General features: G+C 39.3%; 1 protein-coding gene across 1 annotated transcript; it reads left to right on the top strand.

Annotated features, from left to right (window-relative positions):
- Positions 1-23: 23 nt before the first annotated feature.
- On the top strand, positions 24-26,180 carry LOC100705136 (nardilysin; the record flags this gene model as incomplete). Its single annotated transcript, XM_019348530.2, has 31 exons — positions 24-184; positions 727-967; positions 3,221-3,302; positions 4,475-4,628; positions 5,624-5,697; positions 5,855-5,950; positions 6,143-6,265; positions 8,058-8,115; positions 8,800-8,873; positions 9,946-10,015; positions 10,255-10,332; positions 11,416-11,536; positions 14,036-14,094; positions 14,676-14,730; positions 14,855-14,959; positions 15,360-15,483; positions 15,771-15,857; positions 17,516-17,635; positions 17,769-17,820; positions 18,138-18,288; positions 19,636-19,763; positions 19,911-20,073; positions 20,287-20,318; positions 20,527-20,665; positions 20,789-20,836; positions 20,936-20,988; positions 21,634-21,717; positions 21,946-22,036; positions 22,268-22,384; positions 24,321-24,410; positions 24,516-26,180. Coding segments are annotated over 31 exons (3,252 nt in total), but the record flags the coding sequence as incomplete, so codon positions are not given.
- Positions 26,181-26,901: the final 721 nt, after the last annotated feature.

The following is a 26,901-nucleotide window of genomic DNA, read 5'->3' as shown; positions in this document are numbered from 1 at the left end:
TCAAGAAACGCCCCGGCGGTTGACTCTCCGGGCTCGGTCCAAGTGGGAGCTTCAGCAGAAGCTACAGAGCCGGCGTCCCGGGAGGAGATTCAGGCTGCCGGGGACTCGGGAAGAGGGGGGAAGCTGAGGATAATGTCGGTGACAGAGAGATCATCAAATCACCCAGTGACCCCAAACAGTACAGGTAAAAAAAAAAAAACAACCTCTTCTACCGCACAGTCAAGAATTCCTACCAGATTCCCATGAGGATTTAAATAACTCATTATACTGTTTAAAAAAAGGAAAAGTTACATGATTTATCTTTTCTATTATGTATGTTATTCTCACTCGAAGGTATTAATAGGATTTCATGTGTAATGAAATACATCTTGCTAAAGTTCTGCATTCATGACTGTGAAAGTGCTGACAAAACGACCCAGATCCACTAACCCAGATCCAAAAATGATATTGAGCCTCCCATCCAGCTGGATCAGTGCAATATTATTGTAGTCTGATGGGATGATTTCATGCTTTAAGCACAGACCAGTGCCTCCGGCCTCTGTGGGGCATGGATGGAATTTTTGCTGTGAAAAAGTATAGCACAAGACAGGCTGAAAGGGTATAAGATACAATCTGCAAAGGGATAACTGTTAAGCTGTTAAGAAAAAGCAATGAAGGCTCTAAAACTCAAATGACACCACAGTGCTTCTCCTTGTGTTATCTCACCTTTGACTTTACTCTCCTCAGGTACATTGTGTTAGAAAACGGGCTGCGAGCTCTGCTCATCTCAGATTACAGCGGACCGACAGAAGATGGAGAGTCAGATGAAGGCGAAGAAGAAGAGGAGGAGGAGGAGGAGGACGACGACAATGATGAATCTGAAGATGGATCAGAGGATGGGTCTGAGGAAGATGACGAAGATGAGGGCAGCGATGATGAAGATGATTACAATGAGGGGAAAAAGAAGAAAGGAAATGCAGAGAAACAGGTACAGGAAACAAGAGAGCATTTAATATAGACTTTATTTATGTTTTGTAAAACTGCACTGTTTGAAATAATGTAAAAAAACAAATTGACTCCACTACTCCACAAACTATTTAAAGTGCATCTTTTATGCTCTTCTATATTTTCTGCAACACGTTACAGTGGTTAATACTCTGATGAAATACAGCCAGAGTTTCAAATATTCAGAATTTAGGATATGTGCTCAGGCTTGAGACTGCACTAAATGCTTTGTTTCAGACAGTTGTTTTTATATATGATCAGTGGCAGATCTAGAAAATTTTCCATGGTGGGGTAACGCAAAAGAGGTGCAAGAGATCTAGCAGGGTGGCACATACCTCTTCAGTGAAGCTTGTGAAAATCCCCTATATGTGAATAGAGTCAACAAAATATTTTAAAAAACACACTTTTGTTTTATCATTATCTCTTCTAAGAAAATAAAGACAAGTTTAATTTTTTACAAGCTTTAAAGTAGAAAGACTTTGCTCACACCCTGCAGTACTCCCTGTCAAAACAATGGCAATATTGCACATTTGAAAAGTATTTTAATAACATAAAAGTTGGGGTGGATATCTCAACGCTCAGAAGCTCCACCCACCTGATGTTCAAACCTCCTTTTGCAAATACCAACCAATGACAAGAAAGCTTAAAGCTACAATGTGTAAAATCTCACCACTAGATGTCAGTAGATTGCAATCTACTGAATTCTGTTTTCTTTCCACTCCCGATTCAAGTGTATCTTAGCTACAGTGGCCGCTGTAAGACAGACAACCCTGGCTGTGGTTCATCTGCAGTGAGTATAGGCTGTCGGTCCTCTGTTTACCTCAGCTGTCAATACGCCAGATGTCCGCAACTATTTACTCTGGAGGAGGCTGTAAAACTTTGTGAAAGGTGTCCGATACGAATCGATGAGTCAGTGAAGCTCCTGTTGGTCTCTGTTAGCTGCTATTAGCTTCTGTTAACTTTCTTTGAAGTGGCTCTAACTTTGTTGGATTGGGACAGTTGACGAATAAACTGTCATATGATGTGAGAATGTAATCAAACTCTTTATCAAAGTGTGTTTTAGAAAACAAGACTAACGCTAGCTGGATGTTGTTGTTAACAGCTCTCTGTAGATGTGAGGTTCGCGTGTCTGCTGATAATAAGTAATTGCGACAATATCGGAATAAATAAGCATGTTAATGCACTGTGTTAGGTTGGGTGTGTTAAATCCTTGACTTAATTTCAGGAGATGAGTCTCAAGGTGTTTCTTTCCTTTGTATTTTCACTTCTTGGTGAAGGCACGCCTTCTCAAATGATAAAAAATAGGTGTGATCCTTTTATATTTTGAGTCTGAAGGTGGAGAGATGAATGAAAATTTCCCTTCATGACGTGCAAATCTCTATGAGTTCTCAATTCCTCGGCCTTTAACAAACTACATATGTGGCTGGTCTCTAAGCCACATACATATATGCGTTTATGCACCTCTCTGCATTTAATCATTAGTTATTATTATTAATCTCTGGCTCTCGTCTACAGCATGTCGTTGTCTTGTCTTCCTCCCCTCATGCCAACCAGTCGCGACAGATGGCTGCTCCACCCTGAGCATGATTATGCTGGATGCTTCTTCCTGTTAAAATTGAGTTTTTCCTTCCCACTGTCGCTAAAGCGCTTGCTCATAGGGGGTCATGTGATTGTTGGGGTTTTCTGTGTTTTCTCTGCATTGTTGTTGCGTCTTTACCTTTACAATTATGCATCAATTTGTTTTTCACTAATCAGTGTATATTTGTGAACACAGTATTCTATTTTTCTGTTAAATAAATGGCTGCCAGTATCTTTTAAAGAGAAGGAAACCTTAAAGACAGAGGTGTTATGGGCTTGTTTCAGATGGTGGATGATTGGAGGGTCTCCACTAATGCCCAGTATTAGATAAATCAGAACTATTTTGTTCTGTTAATCCTACAAAACTACCCCAGTACAGTAAGCATCTGGAGCTAACACTACTTTAAACATGTCTGTACCTGAAAGTTCTTTTCATATATTGCTTTTGGCATTTAAAAGATAAGATTAGTTTTCGATATTGTCAGCTAAGGCCATAAAACTATCAAACTCAACAATTTTGTGGTCTGCGTCTCAGTACTTTATTACATTGGTTTCTGTTTTTATGGCCTTTTTGGCAGCAAGATAAACAGAATATCATTCAAGTTTTCCCTGAAGTGCAATGCCAGACTCAGATATGCCTCGATATCCTGTGTTTCAGTCTGCGGCAGCGTTGTGTGTTGGTGTGGGCAGCTTCAGTGACCCCAGCGATCTCCCCGGCCTCGCTCACTTTCTGGAACACAGTGAGTAATTAATCCAGTAGACAAGTATTATCATCTTTTTCAAAAAGTTTTCATTGTTCTTTAATTCAGTGGTTTCTCCATCCATTTTAAATGTTTCCTATCACACATCCTAATTTTAAATGCATCCTTGTGTAGTTTGTTTTAATTATTTAGTGTGGCTCTTAGCCTATTTTGTCTCGTTCAGTATCAGTTAACAATATGTGACATTTCCCAGAATATCCATCTCCAGAGGGACCAGATCCACCCACTGTGGGGCCACAGGGCAAAAAATTAGTTTTCAGGCTCCTTTTGACCCACTTTTCCTCCTGCTCTCTGTGTATTATGCATCTAACTCATCACTTACAAATGCCCATTTACTACATAGAATGCATAATAATGTATCCCAAGATACAGTAAACAGCAAATAATCCAGCAAAGATTGTTGTGTACCAGTTGCTTTTGAACATTTGCAGCTTTCTCCTACTGAATGTCCCTTTTTTTTTTTAACTCCTATACATAATATAAGCAAAAATTAATTTATTCCTGTATAAGGAAAGTCTTAGAATGTGAGATGCAAATAATTCATTTACTACCAACCAAGTGACAGTGATTGTGGGGTTTTGGGGCTCCTGGAAACCTGGGGCCTGTCGGTTGATGTCTACCTTGCCTTGTTGGCAGATTAACTTTAGCTCACCTACAAGAATAAGGCAAGAAATCACTGCATTCACTATGAGGAAGCAAGCAAGATATTTTTCAGTTGGGGGGAAAAAAAAGCTAGGCTTGCACAAATGCCACATAACTTCAGAATTGCAATCCAGTCTATTGATGCTACTGTCAGCAGAGAAATTGCTATCTGTCTCCTCTACCAATTGTGATTGTTGAACATTGTTTCCAAATGATCATTCTGAAAGGAAACCTTTTCTCATGCTGTCACCAAATATTCCCGGCACTATTTAGAGTTATGCACGCGGCTTCATCTGAGACAGAGTTATCAAAATTCTATTAAGGCTGAGCCAGAAATGTGATGTGTTATTGTCTGCATTTGTCTCATTGTCCACATAAATAAGAAAACCACAAAAGACACATCGTGCAAGTAGCTTTAGTAGATTATTTTCTTTGGATTCCTTTTTTTTTTTGATGATTTGTAATCCCTTCTCTCTTTTCACCCTTACTGTGATTTCGTTGTCGCCCAGTGGTGTTCATGGGCAGTGAGAAGTATCCATCAGAAAACGGCTTTGATGCTTTCCTCAAGAAGCACGGTGGGAGCGACAATGCCTCCACGGACTGTGAGAGGACCATCTTCCAGTTTGACATTCAGAGGAAAAACTTCAAAGAGGCTCTTGACAGGTTAGGAGTCAGTTGGGTTTTTTTGTTTTTTGGTTGTTATCTTTTTTTTTTCGAGCAGTCATCCTTACGAGGTGGTGATGATTTACAGGTAAACACAAGAGAGAAACAAGAAAAAGGAGAATATAAACTCATATTATGCGACGGAGACAAGTTAGAACAATTAACAATGAAACCAAAGACTCATAGAGGCTATAAGGGAAAATCTATGGTCTAATCCAAACAGTAAGGCACTTAACATGCTAAAGCATAATTTACCAAATAAAAGTTCTAGCAGACCTGATGATTATAGTGTGAAAATGTCTAGCATCTGTCAACCATATTCCCTATTAGCGCTCTCTTTTACTCTTCAGTCCTAACATTTTTGCTTTGTGGACATAGCCACCGAGACATCATCCATGGGTTTGTGGACTCTACATTTTGAAACCTCACTATTGCAGTTTTGACTGCCATTAAACCATTATGTCTAAATGTTGCCAGAAATTACCTTATTTTGATCAGAAGGTGGCGTAGCAAGTTATCAGCTAACCATATCAAATTTGGTTAGCAAGCTGAGTTCATAAACTGAACGGGTGAATCAAAGGGACGCATTTACCTGGTAATTACAGTGCCAAGTATGAGATGAAGAAAATGGTTTTGGACACTGCCAGTTTTAATTTAAATTATGCCTAAATCCTCTTTTAGTAATAACTTGAAACTTTAAAGTTAAATTTAAACCACTGGCATGTCACTCCATGTTTTAGTTAAATTAGGGGTTTAGTTCAATCTGAACAGTGTGACTGTATAAAGTAAGTGATATGAAGTAAGAATAGTGAAAATTGGATGTCATATATTCAGATCTCAGAGGCCGATAGATGTAGTGTGGATCATGGTGTGCACTTGGATATATATTCGACGTGCGTCCATCTAGATCTGATTGTTTATGTCTGATCTGTGCTCTGTCTGTCTGTCGGTCCTTCTAGCCTCTGATTATTACCGCTTTGTCCTGTTGTTCTCAGGTGGGCACAGTTCTTCATCTGCCCCCTGATGATTCGGGATGCCATTGACAGGGAAGTGGAGGCTGTTGACAGTGGTGGGTCTTGGTGCCTATGTGCATCACTCCTGCATTCTGAGAAATTAATACTGGTTCTTATAAAGTGTTTTAGTGCGCAGAGCTCTTTTTATCACCACAGACATTTGTCTTTTTCTCCCGTCTTACCTTTTCCTGTGTCCCTCCGTCTGTCTATCAGAGTACCAGCTGGCTAAGCCATCTGACTCCCACAGGAAGGAGATGCTATTTGGCAGTCTGGCCAAACCTGGACACCCTATGGGCAAGTTCTGCTGGGGTGAGTTAGTAAAAACAACCGCTGGGACAAATAATACACGCAGGGCCTCCTTGGGGTATGTTCAGCAATAACAAACAGGAGAGCTGAAACCTGCACCAGTTTACCTGCCTTCTCATATCCCTGCATGTGTTAGGCCTTCTCTCTGTCATGTATTATGTTTGTCACTTGATTGTTAACTTGTCACAATACCAGGGAATGCGGAGACACTGAAGCAGGAGCCCAAAAGAATGAAGATCAATGTGTATAAGCGGTTGCGTGCCTTCTGGAAGAAATACTACTCTGCCCACTACATGACTCTGGCTGTGCAGTCAAAAGGTCAGGAAAATCGGTCCCATTTATTATGCATCAAGAACTAGCCGATTAGTAGATTGACAGAAATGTAATTGGTTTCAATAATTTCATACACCAAACGAACCGATTCATTGAAAAAGCAATCTGTGTATTAATCAAAAATTCAGACGATCATTATCTCCAATAAGGATCCACTTCATCCATGTTCAGCCAACTGTAGATAATCATTCCCGAATCAGCTCGAATTGCTGTATTACTCAAAACAAAGTCACATACAAAGTATCTAATACATTTTCTTGGTTTCACAGAAAATATCACTCAGCTAATTAACTACAGCATACAAGTAAAATGATGAAGTGTTGACATTTGGTGCTGAGAAATGCCATCCTCATGAAACACTTACTCGCCCTCAATAAAATTCACTCTTGTTGCACCTCTTGTGCTGTCTTCTAAGAGTCTGCCAGTGTAGAGGGATGCAAAGGTGTTATAGTAGATCGCTAATTGGAGTAAAACAACCGGAAATATGTATAACCATCATTTCTGTTGGAAAATGATGAAGCATCGAAATGCTAAAGATTGAAGACACCTTTCCTTGCAAGGTTTTATAATATTCTTTATAATGCTCGCTTCATTTTTTTGATCACCTCTAGCGCTTTGACTTGCTTGCTGCAGCAATGTATTTGCACCTGTGTGCATTAGGTCATTATGATGTCACTACATTGCACTAATCATTCTGGTTGTTTTCAGAGGTGAAATTAACCTCAGGCATCTGACCAGAGAGTGCAGTTAAACTTTTTCAAGCTATAGGCCAAAGGATTTTTCCTTATAATATCGATCGGTGTTGTCTGAAAAAGCTGCTTTTAGGAGCTTCCATATCAGCAAGGGAAAACATCTGTTTTGAAGCCCAGCTGAACAATCCTACCTGGTTTTTACATCATGTTTCATTAAAGAATCCATCCACGCATCTATTTTCTTAACTGCTTATCTGGTTCAGAGTCACAGGGGAGTTGGTGCTCATCCTAGCTGTCATAGGGCAAGGTTGCCAGCCTGTTGCAGGGCCAACAGAGACAGACGACCATTCATGCTGAAATTCAGACCTACAACCAATTTAGAATCACCAGTTAACAAGCATGTCTTTGGACTGTGTGAGGAAGCCAGAGTACCCAGAGAGAACTCATAGAAGCATAGAGAGAGCACAGAAAGGCCCCAGCTGGCCGGCAAATTCGAACCAGTAACCATCTTGCTGTGAGGCAACAGTGTGAACTGACTGTTGACTTGGCACAAAAGAAGGGATAAAGAATAAAGAAGAACATTGTAAACAATTGCTCCTTTGTTGCTGAATTAAAATTATTTACTGTAGTCTTGAAAAACAACTTTGCGTCATTTTGTCTGACTTCCATTTAGTAATTTGAAACATGCATAGGAAAAAGGTGTCACAATTAAATTAACCATGCTATACATTCAAATGTTTGTAAAAAAAGCTACAATGCAAAATACAAAAGCTGCATCTTATTATACAATAATGTAAAAGCTCTAAATGTAGGCTTATGGTTTGTTTGCATTAGCAATAATTAAAAACTAATAAGTCTATACCTTATTTAGTTGGAAACACAGAAAGTCGTGAATTTTCATTTACATTTTAGCATTATATTAAAGCATGTAAAGCCACACTGTAACATAGTTTCTTTTAAAGCAGGCATTTTAGCATGTATCGTTACTGCACTGACTTCTTCCCAAATCTCAGTTGTTTTCAGCCAGAATAATTGAAACACACTCAAACTCTAATTTATCCTCCTTCACTCACTGCGTCCTTTAGAGAAGCTGGACACTCTGGAGGAGTGGGTCAGAGAGATCTTCAGCAAGGTGCCTAACAAGTGAGTATTCAAGAAGAGGCTCTCAGTTGCTGTGATGAGAAGCTGGCGCTATATAGATTGAGTCTCAATATCCTTTGCTCAAATGTAAATGTCAAGCCTTTTTCACCATCTCTTTCTCTGCTTTCTTCATCTCAGATGCTTTTTTTCTTCTTCAAAATTATGCACCTGGAAGGGATCGCTTCTCCCTAAAGCGGAGCTGAGCTGAATTTGTGTTTTTTTTATGTTTGTTTTTTTTGCTGCACAGCTTCCGTATGCTTTATGAGTCATTGCAGAACCTTTTTTAGTGAATCAGTGTCACTGTTACACACATAAAAACCACATAACCTCCAGTTTTTAAGGCTTTCATTTCAATTAAAGGATTACATTTCCACATGCTCACATCTGTGCTTATAAAATTGCTTGAAGTGACTTTAACTTCTTTAGATGAACTAAATTAATTTTCATCAAGCTTTAAATGAATGAAAGGATTTTATAGCTGTGCCTGACAGAAATAATGTGCTATTACTTTCCCGATTGTGTAAACAGTAATTGGAGACATCCATCCTCAATCTTATACTTGAAACCTTTTCCATTAACTGTTTTCTATGTTACTTAAAACATAAGGGTGGGTTGAAGTCGCTGTAATTACGTCTTGGAACTGTTTAAGTTATGTTAATCCTCACGGTAGTGTTTTTGTGTTTATAGTGGTTTGCCCAAGCCAGATTTCTCTGATATGCTGGATCCTTTTGACACAACGGCTTTCAGCAAGCTCTACAGAGGTACTGACACACCTTACCGGATATCTCTAAGCACATCTGGTGAACGGCAGGTTCCCACATATAAATAAGCCCTAACAGGTTATGTAAGTAGTGGTTCTCAAAGTGGGACCTTTGGGGTCCTCCGTAGATCAATGATTTGTAGCCCAGGGGTCTCCAGCGTAGTTTGTCATCATTTATAAAATCATACTGTCTTATTTAAAATTTCATATCCAGTTTCAGACCATGTATTTAGAACAAGCACATTGGGTCCATTACTCCCTTCTACATTTGGGCCAGTAGAAGCCCTGACATGATCGGGACACATCCTGTGAAATCCTTTGCTTCTCTGCTTATTATCCAACTGGCTAGTTATTGAGCACAAAGAAATAATTCACTTCATATCCTGAAGTGACACTAATCCCAAAACAGCTTTCAGTCAGTCCCTGTGATGATGCATATAAGACATTTATAATGAGTCCGGATGTATTCAAAAGAGCCGCTGAGGACCAAAATGTGTAATATGTCAGCTGAGATGAGTTACTCGAGGCTGTCAAGCTGATTCAAGTAGCAGTTTTAAAGGGGACTTGTTGTTCTCATTTCCAGCTCCATATTTTTATTCGTGGACTCTACTAAAGTAGTTTTTCACATAGTTAAAACTGAAAATGAGTAGAATGTACAAATAATTTTTATTGTGTACAGGGACTTGTTTGCCGATGCTCAGTTTATCCACTTTCTTAGACAAACAATTTTGATGACCATAATGGGGTTATCATCTGTCACTGACATACAGACCCAAGAATAGTGGAAACAGAGTGTTATAGAAGCCTGAATAGTTGGGAGTAATTGGCAGAGTTTAATATTAGCATACGAAAATAAGAGCATGCACAATAGGCTGCCTTTATGCAATTTTATTTAAAATATACGTAACAGAAAGAGGAAAGAGCTCTGAAATAATCAGGTTGATACGTTTCAGAATTAAAAAATCGGTGGTTCCATTTGCTTTTTCTGTTGATGTCAGGTTTACTTCTCCAGGCCCAAGTGTCTGTTCGATTCAGCTACTTGATGGTGTTTCTCCACCTGTTTGCATTCACAGTTGTCCCTGTCGGGAAAGTTCATGCTCTGAATATCACCTGGGCTCTTCCTCCTCAGGAGAAATACTACAGGTGAGCGTCATGCAGAACATATACAACAAATATAGAGTCACACAATGCTCTCCCCTCACTTGAGAGAAATTTCATCAAATTCTTTTGTTTTGTTTTTTTTCCCCATCCATGTATTTGAATTGCATTGATGTCTCTTCATATAAATATAGAATTAGGTCAGCCAAAAGATACCATGCTTTTCCCCTGATTGTAGATGGATTGCATCAATGTTTTTTGTTTCTACTTTTCATTTTCGTCAGAGTGAAGCCTCTCCACTACATCTCTTGGCTGATTGGCCATGAAGGCACAGGAAGCATCCTCTCAGTGCTTAGGAAGAAGTGAGTGTTATTGCTTCTGTCTGTTTGTTTTTCTGATTTGAGGGCACTCCAAAACCCAATTAAAAGCTCTTCAATTTGCTGGGCATACATGAGCTTTTTTTCCCGCTCTGCGCCAGCCCTGAGTGTTTGAGCCCAATCTTCATACTATACACTTTGCCATCCCACTTGACAATGTGATTCATACGTTCTCGTCTCTGGATATGGCTGTACAAGTGCATTTCAGCCTCTTGTTGCTAAGTGGTGAAGTGATTTACCAAACCTTGTGTCATCCCACGTTACCAAGAGCCCATCCAATGCTCCCTTTACCATCAGCACCACTTGGATAGTCTAAAAGAATGCTCCTATTTACTGTTTATGATCCTTTCAATTGTTGATAAATGACAACAGTGAAATTTGAGTGTACTTTGACTCAATTCCCAAACTGCAAAGGCAGTGGAGTGGTTGTTTTTATTGAATTCAGACAATCCTAGCAAAAAGGGCCAAGAGATGGGCTTAAAAATGGGAACATGTTGTCCCCCTCTGTCAGATTTGGAAATTATCTCCATGTCCGTCTGTAGAACATTACTGATCAGAGGCCTTGAATTATCATACCATGTTCTTGCTGAATATGTACCATTGATAAATCCATTAGAAATACGCCATATAACCCAGTGTAATAGTACATTTTTGTAAGTGCAGTATAAAAACTGCAGTATGGAAAAGTTTTAGATTCCTCCTAGTTGCCTATTCTAATACAGAGCAGACTTCTCAACCAAACTTGTCCTTTAAGTGCATCATCACATGAATGAAAGATGTCTTTATACTCTTAAACAACTGAAGCGTTCACCTTGATTTAGTGTCCAACAAGTCTCAGATATCTCTAAGCTGTTCAAATGAATGATTTAATATTACATGTATTTTCTTCACTGTTCACTCCCCCAGTAGAAAGTGAAGTGTTTGCAGCCAGGAATCATCAAGTGACATGTCTTGAGTGCCCTCTATTTATTGTTCATTCATTTTACCGCATACAACAGTGAGTAATTCTTTAGTCAAAGGCCTATTTGTGTTAATTTGTTGTTATGTTTCTATGTTGCATTTTCAAAGGTGCTGGGCTGTGGCTTTGTTTGGAGGAAACAGTGAAACTGGCTTTGACCAAAACACCACCTACTCCATCTTTTCAATCTCCATCACCCTAACTGATGAGGGTTTCCAAAACTTCTACAAGGTAAATAAAATTTTTTAACATTTGTTATTTCTTCTGCATTTCTTTCAAAATAAAAAGGAAAAAAAACCTTGGGACTGGGCAAATTAAATTAATCAGCGGTTTAAGCATCAATCTCCCACGCAAAGTTTATTATTTATTGTCATATCATAAAGAGTCAGGTTTTCTTCATTATTAAGATACTGGAAGTAGCTCGCATACAACAGTTAAGGTCAAGGAAGCACTGTGCGTCAGTTGCTATGGCAACTCTTGTATTTAACACAAAGGCAGTGCCTGATAATTCGACAAGAGGACCATTTCCTACTCTTAAGTATGCAATGGAAAAATATCCTGTTCACCGTTATGGAGGTAATTTCTGTATGAATACTTAAATAACCTCAAGAATATTGTTTATTTAGATCAAGAGCATTTGATATAGAGAGAGTAACCTCTCAATTCACTGAGAAGACAAGAGTTTTATGGATAAAAATATGAGATGAAGTCAAGTGTAAGCTGAGCTAGTGGTATATTTCTGGTGGTACACCTGAACAAGTCGATCAACTATACAATCCAGTCGGTTACTGAGGTTCAACAGAAGGTAGTAATGGAAGTACTTTACACGACTTTTGTATTTCCTTGCTGTCGAATTAGGTTTAGACATTTTTTAGTCTTCTGTTTTTTTGTGGGAAGACTGATAATGGAATTAGGAATATATAATACCAGTCTACTAAAGTATGTGTATAGTTTTGTTAAGGGGCAGCAACTAAGTGCATGAAACTAATCATGATGATCTGGATCTGGGAACACCTTCAGTTAGTTTGCCCTATGGCGACAATAGCTTACTTTTGAGGGATATCCAGACAAGACTTTCCTGTTGACTTTTTACTGATTATAAATGGTGAAAAGGCCAAATAAAGCTTTTGTGAAACAATAGTTAATGTTTTCAAGATTTCCCTTTTAGCAGATAAAGTCCTTTTCCACTTCATATGAACTGCTTCTCTACAAAGGCTGCTTAAACATTGTTGGTCAATGGAATTTTAACTGCAAAGGGAAACCTTACAACCTTCAAAAGTCTTGTCACTCACTTGGTTATATACCTATGCAGACTTTGGCTTATATAGATTAGCTTTTTTTCTCTTCTTTAAAAAATTGTTCTTTAAATAAAATGACTTGATTAGAGGGATCAGCAGACTCAAGGTGGATGACACTAAATAGTGTCAAGCTTGACATCAAAATTACAGTGTGCCATTGGATTACCAGTGACATGTCTCCCACTTCTCCTCCTGTTAGACACAAAGCAAGCCAACTTAATATGAAACTGGTGCCGGCAATAAAAACCTCCTGCAGTTCAGAAAAGTGTTCCCTCACAGGTTTAAGGCTGTATTTATATAAGGGGTTAACTTTGCTAGGAGCTTGCCTTAGGTAGCCCATAGAGTATTACAGAAAGCATACACCTCTCATTTAAGTAAGTAAAATGTATTTATATGGCACTTTTCACATATAAAAATCACAAAGTAAAACATAATAGCACGCACAGACCACCATAAATACAAAAAGGACATGTTTTTGTATTTATTAGGAGGCTACTGCTGGTTAACTTGACTAGCATAAAAAATTGACACTGACAAACAGCTATTCTAGTGCTATCCAAAGATAACAGAATGCACCCTACCTGCATCTCATATGCTCATGAATAAGCATGCTGCTTCTTACTTGTACATCTTCACAAGGATTGGGGATTGTGCCACAAACTGTATACAGACACTAATGGAAAAAAAGATCCGATTTTGCAAGAAGACCGAGACCATAAAAATCTGCCTGTATTTTTTTAAGTGTCTGCTTCGCAGCTGATCTTGGCAAGAAACAGTCTGGTGCATAATTCCACTGTAATGAAGATATTATGTATTAATTAGCAAGACTGTGAAACCAGTGGACTTTGTTCCAGTCTTTGTGCTAGCTAAGCAAATCAGTTACTGGCAGTAGCTTCGTACCTGGTGTACTGCTATGAGAGAGGCATCAATCTTTTTTATAACTGGGCAAGGAAGCAAATGCATATTCCAAAATATCAAAAGGCCCCTTTCAAATTGATGTCTGGAGATAGAAAATACTCATTTTAAGTTATTGTAAGTGATTTTTTACTTTGTCACAACTGATGAACAATGGTTTTGTTCAATGTTAATAATTATTTTTTGCTCTTACTTTAACAGAGATATTTTCATTTACATGTCTGATTCTCTAAAAGTGGGATCAAGACATGTATTACTGAGCTGTTTAGTATTCTGAATTAAACCACTTTTTCCAAATCAGTTGTCAGACCTGTTCCAATGACTATAATCAGGTAACCATAGTTAACATGATTGGCAACTTCTTTTTGGCATCAGTGTAATTGTTATGGATTATAAAACTTAACAATACCTCCATATCAATTGATTGCAGAAAGGAAGGAATAATTTTTTGCTGGAATTCTACTAACAAAAAATGTGGCTATACACTAATAATTTGCTTGTCTGTGGCTTTTAACAGGTGACTCACCTGGTGTTCCAGTACCTGAAGATGTTGCAGACACTTGGACCACAACAAAGGCACTTTCTTTCACTCACTTTCTCACACACACACACACACACACACACACACACACACACACACACACACACACACACACACACACACACACACACCTTCAAATCAATCTTAACCCTCAAACAGTGCCTTAAATGGGGTCTATAAAAGTGAACACGGGTCCACTATGATGGTGGAAATCCCAAACCGGTCCTTACTAAGATAGTTAGACAAGTACACACACAGATATATATAGTCTTACCAAGCGACCCAAGAAGACTGATTTAGTTACCTTGTTTTTTTTTAACAATTTCTTTTTTTTCTCTGTTTGAAATCAAATATACAACATGGATTTTCTGTCTGTTTGATTGTCTCACTCGGTGCATTGTGGAGTGTGTAGTAGTAGTAAATGCTGCTTTATTTGGGATACTGACACCATGATATGTTTGGTTGGCTGTTCATTTGTATATTTATGGTCTTATTATTTTTGTTTTCGTTATGTTCCTTATTCTGTCTTAGAGAGTACTGGTGTTGTGACATCTAAGCAATTTTATGAGGTGAATAAAAGTTGTAATTCTTTGTTTCTGTCTATCTGTGCACTCAGGATATATGAAGAGATTCAGAGGATTGAAGCAAATGAGTTTCACTATCAGGAGCAAGTAAGGCTAACAGCCTTCATTAGTCGCTGAGTTGCCGTGTTTTGGACATGTAGCAATGTAGTATTGTTATTATCAATGAGGATGTGTGAGTAAAACCTCTCGATTTTGATTTTCTCTTTGCCAGATTGATCCTATAGAGTACGTGGAGGACATTTGTGAAAACATGCAACTGTTCCCTAAAGAAGACTTCCTGACAGGAGATCAGTTGATGTTTGAGTTCAATCCAGAAGTAAGTAGTTCAGTAGTTCTGGGAGTGAACCACTTTCAGGGCTTTTATTCTAAAATGCAGAATGTCCTTTTTTAGATAAAGATGTTAATGAAACGGGTCACTCAAAAGTAGAAAAATATAGATGTGTTTCTCATCGCTCCTTTAATGATTTTGCTCAAAATATATTTCTTGGAGCTGGGATCCTCTTTTCTGCTGGTGGATGTTATTTTGCATCAAAAGTTACAGTCTAATTGTGGCTTTGCATATTTTCTGTGTTAACGTCTGTTCTCTTTTTCTGTCTCATTGTTTTTGGCTGCTAAAACTGTCTCCCATTAACATTGATGTTCTTTAGAAACTGAGGAAATATGATCTCTCTCTGTGCTGCAAACATCTTTTGATTTGATTTTGTGTGTGTGTGTAGGTGATCAGTGCAGCTCTGTCTCTCCTCACCCCTGAGAAAGCCAACCTGATGCTGTTGTCACCAGAACATGAGGGCCAGTGTCCCCTCAGGGAGAAGTGGTTTGGCACACAATACAGCATGGAGGGTATGTGTGTGTGTGTGTTTACTGTCACTGTAGCAGTTCCTTCGTACATTGTAAGCGTTCAGTGAATACATTGTCTTTTTTTCCCTTGTGTGGTGGTATTCAGCCACATATAAAGCAGAGCCAGCAGTAGAAATGCCAGCATTTATCTCTGTCTTTTATATGGCAAACAATGGTGTTGGAAAAGCATTTAAATTAAAATATAAAAGTACAGAGTTCACTTTATTCAGGAGTTGAATCAAATTGGCAAGTATTTCTTCTGTGTTAATAGATGTTTAACCTTCATACAGATATCCAGCAAGAGTGGATGGAGCAGTGGACAGGAAACCTGGAGCTTAACGCTGACCTCCACCTTCCTGCAGAGAATAAGTTCATTGGTAGGTGAAGAAACGTCTTTTTGCATTATGGGCAAAAAAGTGGGTCTTTCTGGCCTAAACTGCTGCATGCCGTATCTGAAAAGTGTCCAATACGATGATGTGGACAAGATGTGCTCCAGCAGTTTGGACTGTGGCTCTCCATTAATCCATCCACGAAATACTGGTAATCAGATATATTGACCAGACCTGGATGAACTGAGTGTTTTTGTCAGTGTATTTTGTCATTTGTAATGCTCCCTTGTTAGTCACTGATCTAGCTGAGGTGTATTAATTCAAGCTAAAATCTGTGAAGTCAGGATGGTATTTTTCACTCTGGGGGAGGTTGAGTGATTTGAAACCCCACTCGGAGCATTTGCAGTAAGTTTTCTCCCCCTTACCTCGGCAGTTATTAAAGCAGCAGTTAAATGTTGTTGCACAGCATGTTTATCCTCCTCCTATAATTTAAGTCCAGGGGAGAGAAACTTTGCATTTTAGAAGTGGAGTGTTAAATTAGCTCAACCCATATTTTGACAGCAGCGCAAGATGGAGAAAAAATGTTTGAGAGATCAGGATAGCTGTGCCGGAGGAAAGATGATCCTGTTTTTGTTGGCATACCCTTGTATAGCTTAACTGATTTCATGTGTGGTAAATTATGTATTTAACACTATTTTATACTAGTCTTTTCTTGTTGTAGTCTAGCAGAAATTCCTCTTTTTTTCTGTCCAGATCAAGCCACAGCTTCTGTTGAAAATGAAAAACTTAGAAGTGCCACAAACTGTAGTTCCTCGAATGGCCACTTGAGGCTGGCTTCAAAAGCAAGTCAGTCCCCATAAACCAGGGTTAGGGAACTCCAGGCCTCGAGAGCCGGTGTCCTGCAGGTTTATTAGTTTTACAAATAATTGAAGTTATTTTATTACAGATTGTAAAGGTAAACTGTATTTTAGAATCCACTAATAAATAAAGCATATGATAATACAGCATCTAACAGCTTAATCATTTTAGCAGAACAAAGTTATGGAAAAGTTACAAATCAGTTTTGAACAGCTTGTCGTTATAGTTATAAAATTTCACAGTGATATAGATTAAATCCATCACTGTCTACATTTTAAAATTTACCACACATCTGGCTACAACAAAAGAAAAACATTTTATTAAATTAATTATTTTAAAAGTAGAACAAAAACACATACACTTTACTCAGTGTATCATCACAGGGCCAGCTCCTGTAATACACCAGTGGATAAAGTGCTGTTTGGAATGTAAATTCAGACCGATCGGCACAAAAATGGTTACACAGCTCCAGTTATATTTGCTGATTGCATGGATTGAACGGTGTATGTTAATTAAAGGTCAATATTTTAATTTAAACAGAAAAACAAAACACCTCTGGCTCACTTCTGGCCAAATGCAAAGGTTGATTCATTCTGTCGTTGCGGTTTGCTTACAAACTTTGTAAAGTGACAGACCCACGCGGCCAGCTTTACTAAAAGCTGGCAGCTTCACTTTCTGGCCCAAGGGTTTCTGAATCATTTATTGTGGGGGTAACATCTTTCTCTGTGTTGACAAGCGACTACATGTTTATCCCTAAACTGTATATAATGAATTGTCGAAAGTCACGCATTATTTATGAGGCTGTACCGAGTGGAATGGTGATTTATTGTGTGTGTGCACTTGTTCAGCCACTGACTTCACCCTGAAGCCCTCTGACTGCCCAGACACCGAGTTCCCAGTCCGGATAGCCGACAGCGACAGGGGCTGCCTGTGGTACAAGAAAGATAACAAATTCAAAATCCCAAGAGGTAGACTGTGTGTTAGTGTGTGTGTGTGTGTACTTGTACTGTGTGCATCAATTAGCATGCAAGATGTTATTTTAAAGGTATTTAATGTCATTAGGGAATGGTTGACACCTGTTTGCTCTCTCTTCTTCTTTAGCCTACGTCAGATTCCACTTAATCTCTCCAGTAATCCAGCAATCCGCTAAGAAGTGAGTTTAAGCTCAGATAAGAGTTTGTGAAAATAAGTGTTTGTTTTTTGCTGTGACCTTTGTTAATGTCTGCTTTTTTATCTGCTCTCTCTCTCCCACTGCATCCACTTATGTCTTTTTGTCACTTTTACCCCTCCTCCCCCTTCCCCACGTTTCTCCTTCCTCTGTCCTTCCACCTTCTTTTTCTATTTTGCCTGTTTTTTTTCTCTCTATCCTCCATCTCATCCTTCTTACCTCCTTCTGTACTATTCCCTGCCCCCTGTCTATTTCATTTTTCTCTTATTCTCTTTATTTTTCGCCTTCCTCTTGCGTTCCAGTGTGGTCTTGTTTGACCTTCTGGTAAACATTCTGGGCCACAACCTGGCAGAGCCAGCCTATGAGGCTGAAGTGGCCCAGTTGGAGTATAAACTGGTTGCTGGTGAGCACGGACTGGTCATCAAAGTTAAAGGATTTAACCACAAGCTTCCTGTGAGTAAGCATACATACACACATAGATAAACAGTTTGGATAGTGGCATGTTGTATTTTAGCCTTTGTACACCACCACAGGGGATTTTTAAATCAAATATTCAATGTACAATTGACGTACAGCCTTTCAGCTTTAATTCAAGCGGCTTTACAAAAATTTTGCTTAACTGTTTAGGAACTATATCAATTTTTATACATAGTCCCCATTTTTAGAAGCTCAAAATTAATTGGACAAACTGATGAAAATCCTTTGCAGTCAATGAGTGCCTGAAATCTAGAACCATCACTTGAGATGGTCTGCCAGGCTTTTACTGTACCCGCCTTCAGTTGGGACTCTCTGCCTTCTGTTTCGTCTTCAGTAACTGAAAACCATGCTGTGTTGGGTTGAGATAAGGTGAATTACTACGCCATTGAAGTATATGCCATTTCTTTGTCTTGAGAATCTCTTGGGTTGCTTTTGCAGCATGCTTTGGATCGTTTTCCCATTTGAACTGTGAAACGGTATCCAATCACTTTTGAAGCTGTTGGCTAAATGAGCAGAGAGCATAGGCCTGTACACTTCAGTATCCTTCCTGCTACTTCTACCAGCAGTCACATCATCACTAAACACTAGTGACCCAGTTTTGCTGGCAGCCATACACGCCAAAACATTGCCTCCACCATGTTTGACAGATAGCGTGGTATGCTTCAGATTATGAGCTGTTCCTTTCATTCTCCATACTTTTAGCCCCCCACCATTCTGGTACAAGTCAATCTTGGTTTTATACGTCCAAGGAATTTGACATGTTTTCTGGAAAAGTCGAATCTGGCTTTCCGGTTCTTATGTCTTTGTCACCTTGTCATAAACCTGCTATAATCACATTCACGAAGGTGTTTCTTGATTGTAGATTTTGTCAATGACATGTCTACGTCCTTGTGAGTGTGAAAAAAAGGATTGACTTATTCGATGTAGTTGTTCCTGTGGTCTCATCGGTGCTTTCCTTTTAAAGAATGTGCCAGAGTGTTGATTTGGAAGCTCTGATAGGTTTATTGCAGTTTTTCAGTATAATGATGGACTCCTTGAATCATCTCTTTGGAGCTCATGTTGACGATTCCAGAGAAAAGACACCAAATGCAAGTCTGCTTAATTGTTATAAAATAACAGGAAATGGGCCTCAGCTGGCCATAAAAATGTCTGTCTGTAACACGTTTGTTTATTTTAAAAATCCACCTTGTTGGTGTGCAAAGGCTAAATTGATTTTAATCTCCCAACAGTTACAATTGTTTTGCATACATTTAACCACGCACTGAATAATAAAGAATCTTATGTAATGTATGTCTGACTTGTTGACCATATTTTTCTCTGTAGTTGATGTTTCACCTGATCATTGACCACCTGGCAGATTTCTCGGCCTCCCCTGACGTCTTCAGCATGTTCGCAGAGCAGCTCAAAAAGACCTACTTCAACATCCTCATTAAACCTGAGAAACTCAGCAAGTACGTTGCTTCCCCATTGCTATGCGAGATTATCAAGTGTATGTTGCCTTCTAGTGGTGAAATGTGTGACAGCCCTAAATAGAAGAGCCTCCGGTCGTCACCGTCCTCTTTTATCTTCTCGCTCTCATCCCTTTTTCTCTCCTCCAGGGACGTGCGCTTGTTGATCTTGGAGCACTCTCGCTGGTCCATGGTGGACAAATATCAGGCTCTAACAGCTGGTTTGACCACTGAAGAGCTGACGGAGTTCAGCCGGAGCTTCAGAGCTGAGCTCTTTGCAGAGGGACTGGTGCAAGGGAACTTTAGCAGTGCAGTGAGTGGACAGCAGACAGCACACAGACAAGCATACTGATTGACAATAATATTAGCTGATTAGAGTGAATCAGTCAACGTTCACGTCTACACTTGCATCAGTTGCTACTGGGTGTACTTGACATTGCCCTCGTGCTTGGCTGATTGCCTCTCCTCACTCTCTTTCTCTCTTATCTCTCACTATTCATTACTCTTTATTGTATTTCCTCCACAGGAGTCTGTGCAGTTTCTGCAATATGTCACAGAGTAAGTCAGTTATTACACTGAATGCACTCCCTAATGAGAACACCAATACTATACAATCAAATAGATTTGTTTGCTATAATACGCCGTGATTCACATCAGCTTCAGTTGTTTAGTCCATGATTCGCCTTTCGCCTTCGCTTTTTTTCCTCTCTCCTCTTTACCTTCTCACTTATTTTACTCCCTTCTCTTCTCATGTCTTGCCTGGCAGTAAGTTGCAGTTCTCCAAGCTGACAGCAGAGGTACCAGTGATGTTCCGAGTGGTCGAGCTTCCACAGAAGCACCACATCTGTAAGGTCAAATCACTGAATAAAGGAGACGCCAACTCGGAAGTCACTGTTTACTACCAGGTATACACACACACAATTATACATGCACGTCTACAGGTCATCAAGTTATTTTATCTCTGAAGGTTCATTTTTTGTATGCACACAAATTCATTCCCATTTTCTTTCTGTTTCCTTTTTATTTAGTCTGGCCCCAAGGCTTTAAGGGAGCACACGCTGATGGAGCTGTTGGTGGTGAGCATTACAATATGTTGCTTCTCTGTTTCCACACACTCCCTCTTTGATGCCGTCATCCCTCCATCGTTGACTGAGTTGTTTTGGGGGGGTTTTCAGATGCACATGGAGGAACCCTGCTTTGATTTCCTCAGGACCAAAGAGACTCTGGGGTGAGTTTCTGCAGCGTTCGATAATATTTTTCTGTTCATTTAAAACCAAATTTCTGAAACTAAGCGAAACAGTGAGTTTTTCCATTTAAATTAGCATTACACGCTAATATTTTTCTAAAACTAGAAAGCTGCAGTTAATTTGATTTATTTGTATTTGTCCTAAATGTGCTCCCTATGGAAATACACGACTTTTCAAAGTAACTTTCTTAGTATATCCAGTTCTCTTCCTCTTTTCTTTTTTCCTTTTTACATTTTTTCCTTCCATTTTGAGGGTATTGAAGTTATTTTATGTGAAAATCAAAGGTATGCAGAGAAACTAACCTTCTGTTTCCACCTACACGTCTCTGTCTGTATTGTATTTCATTACTTTGCCTTCTAGAAGGAACAAGCCTGTGCCGACCTTGTTAAGAGACTGTCGGATTTCTGTTTGGTGTGTCTGAAATGTGGGAGCTAGTAATATTTAAACCTGCGCCAAGCTGCTCTAGTTCTACTGGGACAAATGCTTTTCACATTGAAATTCAATTTTCATACTTGCCAGACTGGTTTTATTACAGAGTGCAAATCAGATGTAATGCAGTTTTTCATCAGCTTATTTCACCCGTATTTTCTCTAATCCTAAAGCGTTCTTTTTGTCTCCGTCTGCAGATACCATGTCTACCCCACCTGCAGAAACACCTCAGGCGTTCTAGGTTTCTCTGTCACAGTGGAGACACAGGCCACGAAGTTCAAGTGAGTCTGCAACACAATGGAAACCTTTAATTTGCCCAAAGCAAGATACGATTTATCTTAACACCTTTCCCAAAACCAAGGTAAATCTATCTTGCTGTTCATCCAAACCCAAGCTGCAATTTATCCATGTGGCCATGGAAAGTGAAGCAAGTGGAAGTGATAAATGACTAAAGGAATCAAATGCGTTCTATACCCTACAATATATCTCTTACCTCTCATCTCTCTCAGCACCGAGCTGGTGGAGTTAAAGATTGAAGAGTTCTTGGCTTCATTCGGAGAGAAGCTCAATGCACTGACTGAGGAGGCCTTTAATACTCAGGTCTGCGTAAATGTGTTTTGTTTTTTCTTATTGTATTTATGAGTTTCTCATTCTTATGGAAAAAGTTACAGAAAATGCTGCCTATCCAGAAATTTTCTAAATGTCAAAAGTTGTATCTCATTCCATTAATAACACATTTCTGAGTCATGTAAAATCCGGCTGAATGCCTAAATGTGAAGCTGCACTGTGGTAGAAGTGACTAGAAAGCCTGTGTGCTCGTGTTTTCTGCAGGTGACTGCTTTAGTAAAGCTCAAAGAGTGCGAGGACACACATCTTGGTGAGGAGGTGGACAGGAACTGGGCGGAGGTGGTTACGCAGCAGTATGTGTTCGATAGGCTCAATAGAGAGGTGAGGACAACACGATGTTTAAAATAACGGCTCTGATGTTGTTTAAGACGTCCTCGTGCTGCTAAAGTAGTTCTGAGCCGTCGAGACGTGGACCTTGATGACCGTGGGACAAATACTTTGGTTTTGAGGGTTGTGAGTCAGTGCCTTTCTGTTCTGGTGCATTACAGGGTTGTTCAGTGTTATTTACATCCACATAAACACCAGGACTGTTTCACTGAATGAACAGAATGACCAATGCTATTCACTTGCTCTATGAATGTATTGCTGCTGAATGGGAGTATATTCTCACATAATTCCAGCCGCCTTATTCTTAACAGTTTGCCCCAACTTTGTCATCTATACTCCACTATGGGAAAATGTATGGTTCTACCACAGGTCCTCTAATTTAGTTGAAGTCTGGACTTTGTTTGGGACATTGCAACAACGTATTCTTTTCTTTTTCAGCCATTCTGTCGAAGATTTGCTGCTTTTCTTGGGATCATTGTCCTGTGGCGTGAGCCCAGCTTTAGCTGTTTAGCTGTCAGCTGACAGACGGGCTCACGTTCGACTGTAGAATATTTTGGTATACAGTGGAGTTCATGGTTGACTCATTGCAGTCCTGTGGCTGCAAAACAATCCCAAATCATCACCCCACCACCACCGTACTTGACAGTTGCTACGAAGTGTTTGTGCTGATGTGCTGTTTGATTTTCAGCAAGTGTGGCGCTGTGGATTATGACCTGATATCTCCACTTGGGTCTTGTCTGGACATTGTTCCAGAAGTTTCATGGTTTGTTAAGATGCCGTTTTGCAAAGCTAAGGCTTGCTGCAATGTTTTGTTTTGTTTTTTTTAAATAACAGAAAAGGCTTTCTCCTGGCAATCCTTCCAAACAAGCCACTCTTTTTCAGTCTTTTTTTAAATGGGACAGTCATAAGTGTTAACATTTAATATTATAACTGAGGCCAGTAGAGTCTGAGATGTAGCTCTTGAGGTTTTTTTGCTGCTTTTTTTCTCTGAGCATTGTGCGATCCACTCTGGGGAAGATTGGCAGCTGTCTTGAGTCCACTGAATACTCTTTGTCACTGTAGAATTAATGGACTGCAAATTGTTTAGAAGTTGTTTCCCTAAGATCATTGCCAATGTCTTCTTTCTTGGCACTCTGTTGCACACACCTGAATGCACCAGACCTGCAACCTGCCAAAACTTCTGCTTTTATAGAGGCGGTCACTCTTTCTGATGATCAGTTTTATCAAGTGCATTTTATCAACAGCACCTAGTTCCTCTGGAAGCAGTAAGGATATATTTAGTTTTTAACACAGTGATTCCCCATTTTGGCTTTTTTCGTTTTTGATAAGTAAATGACACAATGAAATATTTTGTTTTTTCTATCCCAGGTCATTTTAATCCAATTTTAAGATCTGCTAAGGACCAGATTATCTCTAATTACGGCCTCATACATAAAACCTTAAGTATAAATAGAGGGTGCACTTCCTTTCTATGATGGCTGTATATGTCTATATGTATATATTCTCAGCTCTTTACAAAATATGAACATAGTTAATGCAAAGTATACAACAAGGAAGAGAGAAATAACAAGTATTAACGAGAATGTTCACATGACTTGCATTTTCAAAGTTCAGTGGCTGAATTTTGTGTTTTTAGGTCCTCAGATAGACATTGCCAAAGGAACAGACCACAGAAAAACTTATTACAGAACTACAGAACCTGTTTTATTTGTGCTCTATGAAAGCACAACACTATTTCAAAACTAATTGACCCACTGGGGACAGATAAACTGGCTGTTTGGCACTGTCAACATTGTTACCTCTCTAATTTATAGGAAAAAATGTGGTTTATCCTTTTAAAACATGTTTGGTTCTGACACTGAGAATTAAGCTGTTATGTTTCCAGTGAATGGTTCTGTCTTACCATTGGTCTGTGCCACTGTGTGTTCAGATCGAGGCTCTGAAACAGATGACGAGAGATGAACTCGTCTCTTGGTTCAAAGAACATCGTGGACAGAGCAGCAGGAAGCTCAGTGTGCATGTAAGCAATGCCTTTGTGTTTATGTTGCACAGTCCTTTACTTTTCTTTGTATTTTGGACATGATATACTTTATATCTGTACTAATTTCGTCTCTGTGTCCTTAAGGTGGTGGGATTTGGTGCTGAAGAGAATGATGAGGAGGGTAGTGGTGAAAAGCAGGAAGAAAAAGGCAAAGATGAGGATTTAAGGAGCTCAGCCTATGGTGAAGTGTCTAAGCTTACTTTCCTTCCCGCCTCTCCCAAAGTGGAAGGTGCCATAGCCATCATGGACATTCCTGCTTTCACTGAAGGCCTGCCGCTCTTTCCCTACCACAAGATACTTAAATAAACTTGTGCTCAGACTGTGAGACAGACTTATTCAGCCACATTCAGGGACTCTGCCTCATTAGAGATGCAGGCACTTAATATGAGGTGAAGGAAGGTTGAAGCAGCTTTGGCTCCTTTCTGGACCTGGATTTCGTCTCTGGAGCCCAGCTGTAGGTTTTCCCCACACTCTGCGCATAAGCAAAAAGACTGAGAGTGATGATAGAGTTTTCTTTTAGCTAACTGATAGTCTGTTCTGCTTTCTCACATTCAATTATTTTATATCCTCAGCAGCTGCGAGAAACTGAAATTCTTTGAATCAGATTCTCATTTATTTGGTTCTCTGAGCTGTAGTGCTGCTACAGCAGTAAAAATCTGTATTTTCCGCTGTCTGCGTCGCAGTCCAGACTGAGTATAATTCAATTTAAAAACACAAATCGACTGTGAAAACAGCAGAAATGCTTTGAACTCCATGCGTGTGAATTTGTGTGCTGGATTTCAGGCTCTGGTGTGTGCTGTGGTTATTGGGTGACCTGGATCGTGCTGTGCTGTGAAACTGCAAAGAAATAAATCATCATCAGTCGATGTTGAGTGAATGAATGAAGCCGTTTAAGCCGTCTTCACAGCAAAAATACACTGAAACTTCAAATCATTGTGACTCTTATGTGACTCATATTAAATTTGAAAGGAGTTTTGATGTTCTGGATGCAGTTTTCTTGGCATGCAGTCACATTAAATAACACAGATGGCACAGAGAGACGAGTAGTTGCTAGAATCAACTGCGTCATACACTGAGGTTATTTTAAAGTCAGAAATGTTTGCATGCCGGTGACTCAACTTGATGTCATTTCTACAACTTTAAATTATGTGAAAATTATACATTACTCACAGACTCTCTGCCCGAACCCTGAAGAAGAGGCTGCCGCAGGTGATATTGTCTTGGTCTTGTGCTTGGAGACGCTTTGCATTATTGAATGTAATTTTTTTTTTAAAATTAAGCCAAGCTCAGCAGAGCATGTTAATAGAATTGACTAATATGCCTCATACTGTAGAGAAGCCTTCACCTGCAGCAGCTCCGCTCGTGATGATAATTGTTATAGCTTTGATGGAAGGCAAAACAGCTCGTTGGCATAACGAGGATAAGCTTTATGTATGTAGGATAAAAATACAGTCAGTGAACTTTTCTTTACCAAACCATAAGATTCACACTGTTCCTGTACCACACCACACAAGGCTCTTCTTCAGGCTATGCAGAGGCAAATCCACAGCTCATACTCTTACTGCATTGGGAGTGTGTTTGACATCACTGTTATGCTTGAAAATAAAGCTTTGCCAATCAGATGCTTTCCAGATGGTATTACATGATGGATCAAATTTTGATGGTACTTTTCTGTGTTCATAATTGCATACATTTTGACAAAATCCCCAACACTATGGCTGAAATATAGCCCCAAACCATGACACCAAACCCTGTTGTACCTCTCCCTGACCACCTCCTTACGTATTGACAATAAACCTCAAATTTGGATTAGTCGTTCTAGAAGACCTGTTGACCTTTTTTATACCTCAGCCTTTTCTCTGAATTTCCCCTTGTAAAGATTTTCTTCTTGACAGCCACGCTTCCACTGAGACCATTTCTGATGAGTCGTCAGTGAACAGTAGACGCAGCAACTTAAAGGCTCAGGATACATCTCTCGGGTCCTGTTTCAGGTCTTTGCTGGATTTCTTAAGGATATGACTTTTAGATACTGTTCCTCTGCTCCACTTCTGTCCTCCACTTGTCCAATTTCCTAAGAATTTTTAAGAACACACTGCACTGCTGAGATATGCCAAATTCACCTTGCTGGTGCAAAAATACTCTTTTATGCCTGTCAAACTATGTTATCTTTGGCATTTTTCATAAAGTTAGATTAAAAAAGCTAATTATGAAATAATTGATGTGTTTTTACAAGAGTTTGCTAGTAAAGTGCTTAAAGATATAGTTTAAAACTAGTTCTCTGCTAACTTGTCTGTTATGTTTCATCACGACACTGCTTCATCCATGAGTTAGGTGCCGTTATATGTTTGATTGATTCGTAGGGCAAACAAAAAAAAAAGTTATTTGTTTTAAAAATGATGGAAGTACAGTCCCGATCAAAAGTTTAAGACCACTTGAAAAATGGAAAAAAATTGTATTTTGCATGGTTGGA

Source organism: Oreochromis niloticus, linkage group LG19 (assembly GCF_001858045.2).
Source record: "Oreochromis niloticus isolate F11D_XX linkage group LG19, O_niloticus_UMD_NMBU, whole genome shotgun sequence".
In the NCBI taxonomy this organism is placed as follows: Eukaryota; Metazoa; Chordata; class Actinopteri; order Cichliformes; family Cichlidae; genus Oreochromis; species Oreochromis niloticus.
Note: the sequence above shows the minus strand (reverse complement) of the source record. Positions and strands in the feature narration are given on the sequence as shown.